The 14,475-nt window shown below is 45.7% G+C and overlaps 1 protein-coding gene across 5 annotated transcripts in view; it reads right to left on the bottom strand.

Moving 5' to 3' along the window:
- The window catches only part of NBR1 (NBR1 autophagy cargo receptor), a 1,466,631-nt gene that overhangs the window by 1,309,936 nt on the left and 142,220 nt on the right, over positions 1–14,475 (bottom strand). For all 5 annotated transcript variants that reach the window (XM_069634202.1, XM_069634206.1, XM_069634204.1 and 2 more), the window contains exons 3-4: positions 12,586–12,648; positions 9,987–10,005 (exon numbers count right to left, since the gene is read on the bottom strand). In XM_069634202.1, coding sequence (XP_069490303.1) covers positions 9,987–10,005; positions 12,586–12,648 — 82 coding nt within the window. The remainder of the gene's footprint in view (positions 1–9,986; positions 10,006–12,585; positions 12,649–14,475) is intronic.

Raw genomic sequence — 14,475 nt, 5'->3', positions numbered from 1 at the left:
GGTATCCCAGGCGATCCTCCCGCACTGGTCCACCCCCAGGAACTGGATCCAAAAGCGATGGGTGTGTCCCTGCCACCTGGATGACAGATTCCCGAGGACTAGTGGGTGAGACACCTTCAGGTTTCTCACAGTACAGTTTGGCACACGGCCCTGTTGTAAATAAACAATTGTTTAGGTATCTCTGCTTGGACATTGCAGTCTTGTATTTGTGTATTAGAAAGTACCCACTATAATGTCCCTTTGCCTGTGGCAGATTTGGTTTCCTGTATTGCCCCCTTTGGTTATCCAGCTTTGCTGCGACGCGGTAGAGTGCTTCTCCTTCACCGCTATACAGGAACATTATCTTGTTTCACAGCGGATTACTGTCCCCCTTCTTACTACAATTAGTCTGGACTTCTTGGGAAGTAATTTCCCTTCAACAAATACATACAGCATTCTTCCTGTTCGGTTGCTTCATAGTTTTGTTCTCCTCTCCTACCTAGGATTATCAACTTTGTTAATTTCAAAGTGACTGGGACGAGGAGGATTAGAAAAATGTCCAACATGTACGTACTGATAAGAATAACCCGTTTACTCGGGTTCCAACTCTTTTTCCCTTCCAGACCCTTAAGGATAAACATCTATCTCTGTATCACCGGACTCAGCCAGCCTGGGCTCGCTATACTACCCAGGTTTTGTTTAAATATAAGGCACTCGGTAGCTTTCCGCTACTTATGAGACGCTGCACGCGTTTATCCCAAGGTTGTCATATGCCGGCCCACTGTGGCTTCGCAGCATTATACATCCACAGTTATGTCATTGGACACAGCCTACCTGCTGTCCTTCTGTTCTCAGGTTCTCTGGCCGCTTCCCAAGTAGCCCAGCAGGGTCTCTGTCACTTGCTGTTGTGGTTGTTGGAATGCCCCAGGGTCCACAGCTGCTTTGAGTAGTGTGAAGGCATCATGAAGTAGACAGACAACTGAATGAAGTTTGGGCTATAAACTTTTATTAAATCAAAAAAGAGGGTTGGAAAAAGGTCCAACTTGCCCTATGCTAAATTGGGATTTCCCTACCTAAATGAAAGTAGTGATAGTCTGTGTCAGGAAGGCCAAAGCAAATATCTGTCTGTATCCAAAACCTATACTTGCCCTCACATCCAATTGTATACAATGTGTAGGGATGTCAGCATCTAAAAAGTGTTCAAATAGAAGTTCAGAGCTTCTTTCAGCTCTTGGTTGGAAAAGGGGCTCCCTTTCCCAAGCTTTCAACTTTCCAAAACAACAGCATTCTTTAGGATACTTCCCAGCTCTTCTAGCTTGGTTACCTTTCAACAATTCCATAGACTTCAGTTCCTTAAATTCAGATCACAAAGATTTCCTTTATATTCAATTACAAGTTTGTGGGTGATGTAAGTGGCTTTTCCTTAGGTGGGTGTATTCGGTATTCGGTCTAGACACAGTTGTCAGACCACACAGTCCACCCACTACAGGTCACTCAACTGATAAACCTTACTTGCTTTTCCTTCATATGTACGTTGCCACATTTTCAGCTTTACAGTGGTGCTCGATCTTTTCTCATTTCACATCCTCCTGATGCTTTATCACTGCTTGTTTTGCCACCTTTGACTTGTTACATATTCTCATTGCTCTTGCCACTGCTTTTTCTCTCACATTACACAGTTCCTTTATTTTCAGGGAATTGCACAAAACTACTTTCAAATCAGATCGGTATTCAACTGCAATTGCTTTCTTTCAGTTAGGTAATAAAGAAGGCATCCTTTCATTCGGATCAGTATTCAAAAAAGTACTCGCTTTCATTCAAATTGGTTTTAATTTTTGCGTGCTCATCTGCGGTCCCGGTGTCCCTCTGCCTAGGTTGACTCACCAGTCAGTGCTTACGGCATTCCAGCGACGGTTCCAGCCACCACGGCTCTGCCTCTCCTTTCGGCACCTCGCTTCATCTTCACAGCAGTTCTCTGTGGCTTCACTGCCACCACAAATGCGTCTCTCGCAGCTTGGGCTTCACTCTGCAGCTTCGCCTGGTCACGCTGGTTCCCTTCCGTGTTCTGCCACAGGCTTCCAGCTTCTTTTAGCCTTGCTTCCCCGCTGCATCTTCCTGGGGTTCTTGAGCACTCTGTCTGCCACGCTATCTTCCAGGAGAAGTTTGCTCTCACACAGCAGTCCATTGATCTGCTTCCACAGCCGACTCCATTGGCACTGTTCTTGCTGCTTTTAATCTTCCCGCCAGGTTGATTGGTCTGAAAAGCACTTGGACCGCTCATTGCCGACTAAAGGGGGGGGTGTGGGGGAGAGGGGAGTGGTGTGTGTATATTATATATAGGATACATTACTCACCGTAAAATGTATTTCTGATGCTTGTTTCTGCTTAGATTCACATGCTGTGCATAGGCCGACATCTAGTGGAAGCTCCAGAGTATTCGTTTGTTTTTTGAAACTCGAAAATGGGCGTCGACCTAGGGCGTGCCAGCAATACTATCCCTAGTGTGACGTCCACTGTACCCAGGATCTCTCACGCGTGTAGGACCCTCAAATTGTATTTTTTCTGGCATGAGGTAGCATGAGGAGAAGCGCGAGTACAGAGTATTCAAGTAGATATAAAGATAAGACTACAAGCATCCATGCGCCTTCTCGCAGAGGGGAGGAAGGGCGGGTGCATGTGAATCTAAGCAGATACAAGCATCAGAAATACGATTACGGTGAGTAATGTATCCCTTCTGAGGCTTGTGGAATCTGCTTAGATCACATGCTGTGCATAGATTAGCGAGCAGTGTTAGAAGAAGGAGGTGGGATGTGAGAAGGGTCATGAGCAAATAAATGTCTTAGAACCGCTTGTCCCACTTGAGTATCTGTCTTGGAATGAGTGTCGATGCAGTAGTGCTGACTACTAGATGTGAATAGAGCTCCATGTAGCTGCTTTGCAAATGGTGTCAAGGGGTACATTTGCAATGAAAGCCAGAGTGGCCCCAGTGCCTCTTGTAGAGTGGGCCCTTGGCGTAAAAGGCAGTTTTATTTCTGAAAAAGTAGTAACACAAATGGATACATTTGACTATCCATTTATAGATGGCACCTTTAGAGACGCAATCTCCTTTTCTGCCTGTAGCTACGGAGACGAACAGTTGATCTGTCTTTCTTAGCGGTCTGGTCTTGTCTACGTAGTAAAGGACCGCTCTTCGCACATCTAGTGTGTGTAGTTTCACATCAGAAGAGCTTTTGGGTTCTTGGAAGAAGGCCGGTATCTCAATGGACTGGTTCACATGGAATTTTGAAATGAACTTACCACTTAGGTGAGAACCTAGGGTGAGTTTGTAGAACCAGTTTATCCTTATGAACAGTAAAGAAAGGATCCTGCACTGACGGAGCCTGAATTTCACTGACCCTTCTTATGGATGTAATGGCTACTAAGAAGGCAGTTTTATAGGTCAGGTGTTTGAGACTGGCTTTATTCATGGATTCAAAGGGTGGACCCATGAGCTTAGCAAGCACCACATTAAGGTCCCATCCAGGTGGTGGGTTTGAAATTGGAGGGTGGAGTCTCTTTACCCCTTCCATGAAGGCTTTAACCACTGGTACCTTCCACCACAAAACCTTGTTGTGGGAGGTGGTGTAGGCTGACAGCGCTGCCAGGTGTACTTTGAGTGAATTAAATACCAATTCTGCATCCAGCAGGTGGAGCATGTAGGTAACAATATTGGAAGGAGTGAAATCAACTGGGTTGATTTGTTTATTCTGGCACCAAATAACTAATCTCTTCCACTTATCAAAGTAACAGTGTCTTGTGTTTGGTTTCCTTGATTCTTTTAGGATATCCATGCATCTCTGTGGTAGATTGAGATGGCCAAACTCTGGCTTCAGGAGCCATGCTGCCAAGTTAATCGTGCTGGGTTGAGGATGCACTGTTTGTCCTTTGTGCTGGGATAGTAGGTTGTGCCAGCACAGGAGACTGATGGGTTGGCACACTGTCAGTTTGCGCAGGTGCGGGAACCACGTTTGTCTCGCCCACATGGGAGCAACTAGGATGAGCGTCATTGATTCCATGTGCATCTTGTTGACCACCTTCCTCATCAGAGGGGTTGGTGGAAAAGCGTAGGCAAACATCCCCGACCAGTTCATCCATAGAGCGTTCCCCATGGAGCCTGGCTGGGGGAAACTGGATGCGAAGCCTGGGCATTGTCCGTTTTCGCTTGTGGCGAATAGCTCTAAAGTGGGAAAACCCCACTGTGAGAAGAGGTCTCCTACGACTTCTTCGTGTAGACAGCATCCGTGTTCTTCCGGGAGGGGGCCTCTGCTCAAAGCGTCTGCCAGTGAATGGAGATCCCCTGGAACATGTTGAGATGACAGGTAAATGTTCCGTCTGAGTGCCCATATCCAAATTTTCTGGGCAAGCTTGGACAGATTTGGCGAACAAGTGCCCCTCTGTTTGTTTATGTAAAACATTGTTTCATGCTGTCCATTAGGATCTGCACTGACAGGTTCAACAGGTGGGGCTTGAACGCTTCAAGCGCTCCGAATACTGCTAGAAGCTCTAGCAGATTGATATGATTCTTGTCCACTGTGTGAGACCACAGACCCTGAGCTGTGTGGTGAAGGAGGTATGCTCCCCACCCTGACAGGGACGCGTCTGTTGTGACTACAGCCTGTACCTCTGGATCGTAAAAGGGTTTCCCCTTTGACAGGTTCTCTCTTGTCCACCAGTGAAGACTTTGTACAAGTGCTGGCGAAACGACCACTAGATCATCCCACTGACCACTTACCTGAGACCACTGTTTCGCCAACCATTCTTGCATGTGTCGCATGCGCAGGCGCGCGTGGGGCACCAGGTAAATACATGACGCCATCATGCCTAGCAAACGCATCGCTTTGCGCACCCTTATCTGGCGACCGGGATGATATAGAGGAATTTGCAGTAGTAGATTCCGAATTCTTTCCTCTGATGGAAAGGCCAAACCCTCTTGAGTGTTTAGGACAGCTCCTAGGAACTGTTTGGAGGTGCTTGGCACCAGGCTTGATTTTTTCTCGTTTATAGAGAAACCCAATTCGAAGAGGAGGTCGATCGTTCTTTGAATGTTTGATCTGCAAATTACTGGGGTCTCCCCGTGATGAGCCAGTCACCCAGGTAAGGGTACACTGGGATTGCCTCCCTGCGTAGGTGTGCCGCCGCCACCGCCAGTACCTTGGTGAATACCCTTGGAGCCGACGCTATACCGAAGGGCAGTACCTTGAACTGGTAGTGCTGACTGTCCACCTTGAAGCGCAAGAATCTTCTGTGCGCTGGAAACATGGAAATATGAAAATAGGCATCTTTCATGTCCAATGTTGCCATGTAATCCCCTTTTTTGGGAGGGGGATTACCTCTTGGAGAGTAATCATGTGAAATTTTTGGGGCTTGACAAACTTGTTTGCAGGGCGCAAGTCTAATACTGGGCGCATTGTCAAATCTTTTTTTGGCACAAGGAAGTAAGTTGAATAAATACCCTTGTTTACCTGGTTGCCCGGGACGAGTTCGATTGCGTCCTTTGCTAGAAGATTGGCGATTTCCTCGAGGAGGATCTTTTGGTGGTCCGAGGAATGTATATTTTGACGTGGAAGGTGGTTTCGGGGACGCTCGAGCAGTTATGCAGTATCCTGCGGACAGTACCCATCTGTCTGATGTGATCCCTTCCCAAGCTTGGGTGAAGTTGGAAATGCGTCCCCCTACTGGGGATGCGTGAGAAGGGACCCTGAGCGGAGCGTCACTGTTTTGCGGGAGGCGTGCCGCCTCTGCTGGAGCTGCCTCTACCTCTACCACGGCTCCTCTCGTTTCCTCTGCCATAACTCTGGGTAGTCTGCTGGTTGTTACCCCATGATGTACCCTGTCCATGTGTATAATTGGATCCCCTTTGGGAATTCTGGCCGCGTGGGCGACGAAAATTTCCATTGCCTCTTTGGTTAGGAGGCTTGTTGGTCAACTGTCCCAGGGATTTCAGAGTATCATACTCGTCTTTGGCAGTCATTAATGCGTCCTCTAACACCTTGCCAAATAGGAGATCCGGCTCCACCGGCATGTCAATTAGGGATGCTTGTGTTTCAGGTTTAAATCCTGACTGTCTTAACCAAGCATGCCTCTTAATGACAGTGCTCTCTGCTATGAGCCTGCCCGTGTTATCTGCGGCATCAAAAGTTGCCTTAAGGATGCAACCGGACACAGCTTTCCCCCTCCGACGCGACCTGGGCCAACTGACCCTTTAGCGGTTCCGGTGCAGAGTCAATGAGGGCAGCTACCTGCTCCCACTGGTGGCAATTGTAACTTGCCAGCAGAGTGGTGGTGTTGGCAATCCTTGTTTGGTAAACGGCAGTGGAGGCTACTTTCCTGCCCAACCCATAAATCTTCTTGCTCTCCTTGTCTGGGATGGGGGGGCTCAGATGAAGATAGAGGTGTCCCTGCCCTTTTTCTGGTGTTAGTAATCACCAAGGATTCGGGCTTCAGTTGACCCCTTATGTAAAGCGGGTCTGGCTGGGCAGCCCTGAACAATTTCTCAATTCTGGGGTTTACGGCCCTGGTGAGGTTAGGAGTGAGAAGGGAAGGATCAATTCTCTATTGTGTAGGCTTCTGCGACGTCATCTTCCTCCCCCTCTTGGACCTCGTCATCCCCGTAATAGTCCACCCCAGATGGTCGTCCAAGATTACCAAGTCTGTATCCTCATCATGCTGTTGAGGATCTTCACCATACTGAGTGTAAGGCTGGATGTGAAAAGGGTCTGAAATCAGTCCCTGAGTTGGAGTCTCAAACCCGAGGTTTTTTAGTAGGGGGATGAGGGTCCCTGGATCCAGAAGGAGTAGCACTGTCTGGGGTATAGGAGAGGAAGTGCTCTGGGTTCTGGGAGTAGAAGTCAGCTAAGGAGGACATCCTAGTCATTACTCTGTCTATATCCTCACTGGTCCATTTTTTGAAGCTGGGAATGACTCTTTCCTGAGAGGGTTCCCCTTCTATTCCTTGTTCCTAGGTCCCTGGACTGGGGTCTTGGTTTATCTGAAAACTTTGAACTGTCCTTAAGTGTCTGTGGTGCAGAAGAGAGAGGTGGTCTCTTCTGCTGTTTTCCCCCTTCCCCATGAGTGTTTCCCTGATGTTTTCACCTTCTCTGAGCCTTTCGCAAGGAGGTGTCGAAAGACACCCAAGCGCAAGTCCCCGATCCCGGAAGATTGTCCGGCAGGGCAGTTATGGGGAACACACCCGGCGACATGAGCGCTACCCACACCACTTCTACACCTAAACACTCGAAGTCCAACTGAGACTCGACACGCCTGACGGATATTTAGCAAAATATGGCTGAAAGCCAGGGAACTCTGCGCAATGCTTCCGACAAGTAAGAGAGAAAGAAAAAGAGAGAAAGAAAAAGAGAAAAAGAGAGAAAGAGAAAGAGAGAAAGAGAAAGAGAGAAAGAGAGAGAGAGAAAGAGAGAAAGAGAGAAAGAGAGAAAGAGAGGAGAGAGGAGAGAGGAGAGAGAATATCTCTGGTTTGTCTCTTCCTTGTCCCAGTACCTGCGTGGTGATTACTGGGAGATGAGATACTGGAAAAATAGGGAAGGGGTTGGTAATAGCCTACAAAGACCTGGGGGATATCAGACTTGTTATAAAAGGGAAGGGTGTGCCTCATCCCCACTCCCAAAGTCTCCTCCACCCAGGTGATCCTCCCTTGCATATCCACCCCCAGGTCAGGATCCGATAGCGATGGCCTTTCCCTGGCCACCTGGAAGGAGGATATATTGGGGAAAGAAGTGAGGACGCCCTCAGATTCCTCACACCGATTAAGTTAGAACGGTTTATAGTCATAATGTCGACAAAAAAATGTCGACAGACAAAAATGTCGAAAAAATAATGTCGAAAATAATAATGTCGACATTCTATACTTTTAATGTAAAAAGTCATAATGTCGAAAAAAAAATGTCGACATTTTTTTTTTGACATTATGACTATAAACCCTTAAAACTATCAACACCTCACCCAACACCCCCCTGCCACCCCCCCCCCACACCCCCCAACCACCCTTTCACCCCTCATACTCAACACATACCAATTATTTATTTATTTATTTATTTATTTATTTAATAATTAAATAAATAAAAATTGTATTTACTATGGGGGGGTCCCCCCCCCAACCCCCCCTCACCCAACACCCCCCTGCCGCCCCCCCACACCCCCCCAACCACCCTTTCACCCCTCATACTCAACACATACCAATTATTTATTTATTTATTTATTCAATAATTAAATAAATAAAAATTGTATTTACTATGGGGGGGTCCCCCCCCCAACCCCCCCTCACCCAACACCCCCCTGCCACCCCCCCACACCCCCCCAACCACCCCTCATACTCAACACATCATATATATATTTATTTATTTATTTATGCATACACTAAATTAATGTCGAAAAAATATCGAATAATGTCGACATTTTTGTTTGTCGACATTATTGTTTTTCGACATTAATTTGTCGACATTTTGACTGTCGACATTATTGATGTCGACATTATGACTGCACACCAGTTAGAACATCTCCCCAGTAGTTGTTTCCTCCCATGTGATCCTCCCTCCTGAAACCACCCCCAGGATCATGATCAGGTAGCGGCTGTTCCCTGGCCACATGGGAGGAGGCTCCCACCGAGATTCCATGATGACGCCATTGGATTAATCACAGACAGCACCACCCAGTGCATGCTAGCTGGTGCTTGTGTTGCAGGGAAGCCGGATTGTATATTCCCCACAACCAAAGTCCTGCCTGCTTCAATACCCTACTGCAAGTCTCCTGAGACATATCAAAACATGCAGAGAAACCGAGCTATAAGCATGTGGTCCAATCGCAGAACAGCACACACTACAAATTACAGAAGAAACCTGCAATAAGAAGCAAAGGGAAGGGGAAACCAACATATAAAAGGTTGTTTCTTCAGTTCAGATGTGTTCAAAGAAGAGCTGGAGAAAGGCGTTTGAAGGCAGATGGCAAGCAAGAGGAATTTTTAAAGGAGAGGTGGTTGTAGATTGTTGGCGGTAGAAAGGGAAAAAGAAGCATATCATTTTTGAGAATTGTTGTTGAAGTGGGGGGAGGGTACTGGATAAGGAAGTAAACAACCTTAAAAGGAAGTCTCGTCGGAAAAAGTAGACGACTGGAGCAAGAGGGACACCATATGAGAGGAGTCGGGAGAGGAGAAAGGCTACCATCAGGAAACTAAGATGGAGGCTGGAGGAGGACAGCAGTAGCTACTAAGCAATGAAGAGCTGAGGTGCCACAGACTAAAGGGTGAGATCCATCCCCTTACCACAAAAGGAAGGAAAGGCACCCTTCCCTCACACCAGAGCCTAGGAAGTTTCTGGCAGGCCTGCCTGGTAAACGGCAGGTGACCGAGTTGGGAGATAATTTGAGTTGGTGCGGTCACAGAGGGCCAGGAGGGACTTGGTGCGAGTGTCCCAGAAAAAAAAAAGTTTACCCCAACCTCTTGGATGAGTAATGCCCTTATGAAATGTTTTCTGCAACACCTAAAAGTAGAGAATAGCCTTCTGCCTGGAGACACCATTGAAAGCATGAAGAGGAATCAGAAAATCTTCAGCCCACAACCCGAAGGCAAAGACCAGGGTTACCTCTGTGGATTGTGAACTAAGATATGCCTGATCCAAAATTGACTGGGAGAGCTTTCTTCTATTTAATATGGTTGGAGGATTTGATTTTGATAAAGAATACATTCTAAATCCTTAGAGAACTGCAGCACTGTGTCCTCCTACTTAGTGCAAAACACTTAGGCCAACCTGTGACAGAGTGCACCACAGTTTCATACAGTGCTACACAAAGACAGACATGCAGTAGCAAGGGCAGGCTATATATAAAATATGGTATTCTTATCACAAACCATTAAAAGCACAGAAAAATGCATCAGTGACATTCAGATTCTAGCAACAAAAAACTGTTACATGTTTAAAAAGTGGTTGTATTTAAGTTATAGCTTACTGAAGACTTACCTTGGCTATTGACAAACACCTGAAACAAAACAAAAAAAGTCCATGAAATTTTAAACAAGTTTTTTTTCTTTTGGTGGCAGGAGCACCAAAGACAAAGTATAACACAAATACTTGTTCAATCAGAAGGACACTATTTTTTGAAAACCTAAATTACTATGTATTCTCCATGTATACACAATGTAGGGGGATGCATGGTATCACAAGTAGGACACTGACACAAAAGATACAATTTGTAAAACCTTTATTAACTGTGTGTGGTTTATAAAACTCCTACTTTGCCCTATAACTAGGATGGGGGGAGTCTCGACCATCAAAAACGAAAACAGTCTTAGTTGTGCCTGTCAAATCAAAAGGGCCTATGCTAATAAAACCTAATGCCTGCCCTATCTCGTGTACAAAAAAGTAAACGAGATGTGTATATAAAAGGAAAATCAGTGTTCGACAAAGACATTTGGCTGAATCAGCTTTCCTCCCCACTTTCAGACAGAATGGAATAAGGCAGTCTATATAAGCAGGATGACGCACTCTAGCTCCGGTTTTAACAGTGAAACAGTTTGAAACGTGGATCGAGGCCCACATGGCCTTCCACGTTAAAGGCTCTTGTTCCGGTCTTCCCCAAATAACGAAACAAAAGTTAAACGTTGGTCGCCCTTGGCCGGGCTCAGACATTGCACAGTTAAAGGGTGATCCCACTCTGTCGGGCAGATACCTTTCCACGGTTCAATAACACTTGCTGGGGCTCCCTTCCCCAAGTTTTTTACACTTCGGGTCTCCCTCAGCCAGGCTCAGACTGCTTTTCGGATGTCGAAGAATTTCAAAAGGTGCAGGCTTCCTTTTCAGACCACCGCAGGACCACATCGACTCAGAATTCAATGTTCAACTTTTCCTCTCCCCTTCTCTCGGGGTTAACTTAGTTCACTGTTGCTTTTACAATTCATTGGGCCTCATTTCGAGTTAGGAGGTAACCACGCCGCTATTTGCGGCATGGCTGGCTCCGAACTCGTCCAAACTCAGGCCTGGTGAATGGAGTAATTACCGGTCCATTCTGAGGTCGGAGGGACCGGTAATTCCCCATTCACCAGGGCCATTCCCCATTCCCATTTGAGCCCCCATAGGGCTCAATGGGAAGGGGGAAGGTGGCAATAACGGTACCGTAAATTACGGTACCGTTATTGACCCCAGAGTCCCTTTGCGGGTCCCGTCCTGAACGCCTGCTAAAAGCAGGCGTTGAGGAAGTACCCGCAACAGGGAACTCGTAGTAGGGCGGTAAGGATTTAACAGCACCGGTTTCGATACCGGTGACCGTTAACCCTTACCGCCCCTACTTGGAATGAGGCCCATTCACTTTTATCGCTTTCAACAAAGCACCTTTCATGGAGACCTTCGAGTGGGCTACACAGCGTATCTTAAGTTCATTCACAGGTCTGTCTTTCCTCGAGTCTCATCCACACGCGTGCAGCCTTCACTCACGATATATTGTTGCAAACTTCAAACTTTCTTAGCACACACCAGTCTCAGGTTGCTTGCCAACTCACTGGCTGTATGCAGGTCTTGCATGCTTTTTGATTTTCAATTCACGAGTCAAGGTTAGTACCACAGGCTTGGCCTTGCCTCCCCAACTCTGCTGTTCACCCAGGAGGGTCGCTGGCGTCCTTGAAACACAATGCAGTCTTCGAGTTTGGGATCTGGCCTTCTCCACTTGTCTTTCGCGGCCTTATGGAGGTACTCTTTGGGTTTTCAGCATGCTGCTCTCGTCCCTTGGCCCGTCTCTCTGCTCCAGTAGGTTTGCCTTCGCCCCGGAAGTTCTGCTCGTACTAGTGTTCCATCTTTCTCAGATTGTCTCTCTAGATTCCGCCTTTTATCCGTGTATGGCGGGCTAATTGCAATCAGGTGTATGCACTTGAAGTCCAGTGCCTAACTTTGCCTGACCCGATTAGCGGGACAAGTCCAGTACGATGTATAAGAGTTAGTCTTGTTACTCTCAGTCACTTCTTCCTCAGCCTAGTGTTTGTACAAAAAAAAGGGGGGAATACTGCATCTCACCATCGGCCGTCTTACCCCCACTCTCCGAAGACCCCTCCCGCACTCGTCCACCCCGAGGGTCTGGATCCAAAGGAGATGTCCATGCCCTGGCCACCTGAGCGAGATCTCCCCGGGGACTAGCAGGTGGACACCCTCTAGGTTCTTACAACAATCAAAAAACACTTTGCACACAAGTCCTCAAATCAGATCTACACCTACTGGAACATATTTCCTTTTGCAGATCACAAAACAAAAAGCTAACTTAGTGTCAAGAAACAATGAGCATGAACATGATTTAGGATAGGCTGTAACAGGTATTAAAAGTGCCTAACTGGTGATTGAGCACACGTGAGGCTATAAATCAATGATAAGACAACATACATATATATTTATATATCAGTCTTACAGTGCTTACATCACTACAAAGGTCCCACACCGTAACAAAAATAAAATGTACAAATAACATGAAATACTGCTCCAAATGACTGAAGCCACAAAGATAAAAGTTGTCTTTATAAATTATTTATTTGTTTTGTGGGGCAGTCCAGGTCAATCAATATGATGGTAATTAACATACCTCTTCATTATCCTCATCCAGGTACTTGATTTGAATATTTTTCAGATCAAATGAAACCTTCACCTTGGAGTATAGAGAAAAAAAACAAATAAAACCAATAGATAACGTTTAATTGCATCAACTTTAAATTAATATTTCAGTACAAATAATTAGCCTAACATCATACTCGGAGCGAGTATTAATGCACCCTATCAAACTGGAGCAAACTATATTCTCCCACAAAGTAAATCAGTTGCAAGATCAAAATATATAAAGACGTAATTGACACACAAGGGACACTAACAGGGAAACAACCACCACATATGCAATTCAGGGCATAACACAAAAAAATGTAGTTTTTTTAAAAAAAAAAACAGGGAAAAATAGGTGGAAAGAACCATTTTTATAGTAACCTTCTCATCTCACAGGGACCTTTGTATGGCACTCTGACTTGTTGTTCTCCTCCAGCTAGCAGGCAAATTCATCTTAAATCCTACTGTGCTTTCTCCCCACTTTCCTCCTCTTAAACATCACCCGTTCATGACACCATATGCGATCATTTGTATAATCCAGTCTCAAACCATCAGTGAAGTATTTCCCTTCTGAAATCAGTTTTATTTCCACTGACCTCACCAGTAGCTCCCTTCATCCTCATGTCAAACCTCTGTCCCGTCCATCTCCATCCCAGAGTTGCCAACCGCCTTTCACCACACCCCCTGAGAAATGCATGTCTCTACACAGAATAGGCTCCAGATATCTTCCACTTCACTCCAGAAAGTTGCAACCTTCCCACAGCTGCAAATGTTATTAGTTTGGTTCCCATCTGCTCAAGCATACCACCATCAAGTGCAGTTCTCTCTCAAACCATGTCTAAACATTATCCGTGGTGTCAAGAATGTATAAAAGATCGCTCGCTGTTGGACAAAAGTCTTCAACTATACTCTGTCCAAAATCTATTTTAAGAATCTTTTACTTGGCCTCATCTATCTGCCATTCCGGCCAGGTTTATTCTACTGTTTCTCATCAGTTTGTATTTTTGTCATAGTGGATTCTCATTTTACTAACCTCGAGTGTAGATCCAAATCTAGGTATTCCAACCGTAGGTCCATTGTTCCTCATGAATGCCTCTGAACATTTGCACTAATCTGCCTTTATTTGCTTTCTTCTCCATCTTTTAATCTGCATTTGAACTTCAGAAACCCCAAATCTCAACCTTTTGCATCATGCTAGACCTGTTCAACCATACTTATTCCTGCCCGAGTCCAAAAGAGTCTTTTCCACTTTTACTCAATGTATCATTACCCCAAATCATGGATGATAGCATTATTTTAGCATCTTCCTCCTCGACTTCAGAGCCTTTAGCCAGGTATATGTGCTGCTAAGGGCATGTCTACCCGACATACGCTCTTCTCTCATTAACATCTCTTCCAAGAAAATATTCTCTCCTCCTTTCACACAGTATCAGAAAGTTGGGCCAAGATACAGGCTTCATTAGATCTTCTCCAAGTCAGGAAAGCCAAAGCTTCACTTCTTGCAACATCACTGGAGTGCTTCCAACACGAAACTAGCCTTCATTGTTGGTCCCTCTAGTAAGCTTACCATTTCCTTATAAAGTGTAAAGTTTTCTTGGAGGCTGTATAAAAAAGGTACACAAAATCTCTACAAGTTGTTTCTTACTACCATCTTCACATTCCTAATTTGCTCTATTCGTAGCACTTTAAATCCATCTCTAAACCAATTGACTACACAACCCTCAAGGTGGCCATAATGTCATCTTGGTAATCACCATCTGCTTGGTTTTCTCTAGGTTTAGCTTTATAGCCTGAGACTCTCTCAACCTTCTCTAACGAATGTAGGACCTGTGATGGACCTACCTGATGGAGCAGCAACAAATCTACATACGGAAGGAGC

This window comes from Ambystoma mexicanum, chromosome 13 (assembly GCF_040938575.1).
Source record: "Ambystoma mexicanum isolate Mex_15411 chromosome 13, UKY_AmexF1_1, whole genome shotgun sequence".
NCBI classification, from domain to species: Eukaryota; Metazoa; Chordata; class Amphibia; order Caudata; family Ambystomatidae; genus Ambystoma; species Ambystoma mexicanum.
The sequence above is the reverse complement of the archived record's forward strand: the minus strand, read 5'-3'. Positions and strand labels throughout refer to the sequence as shown.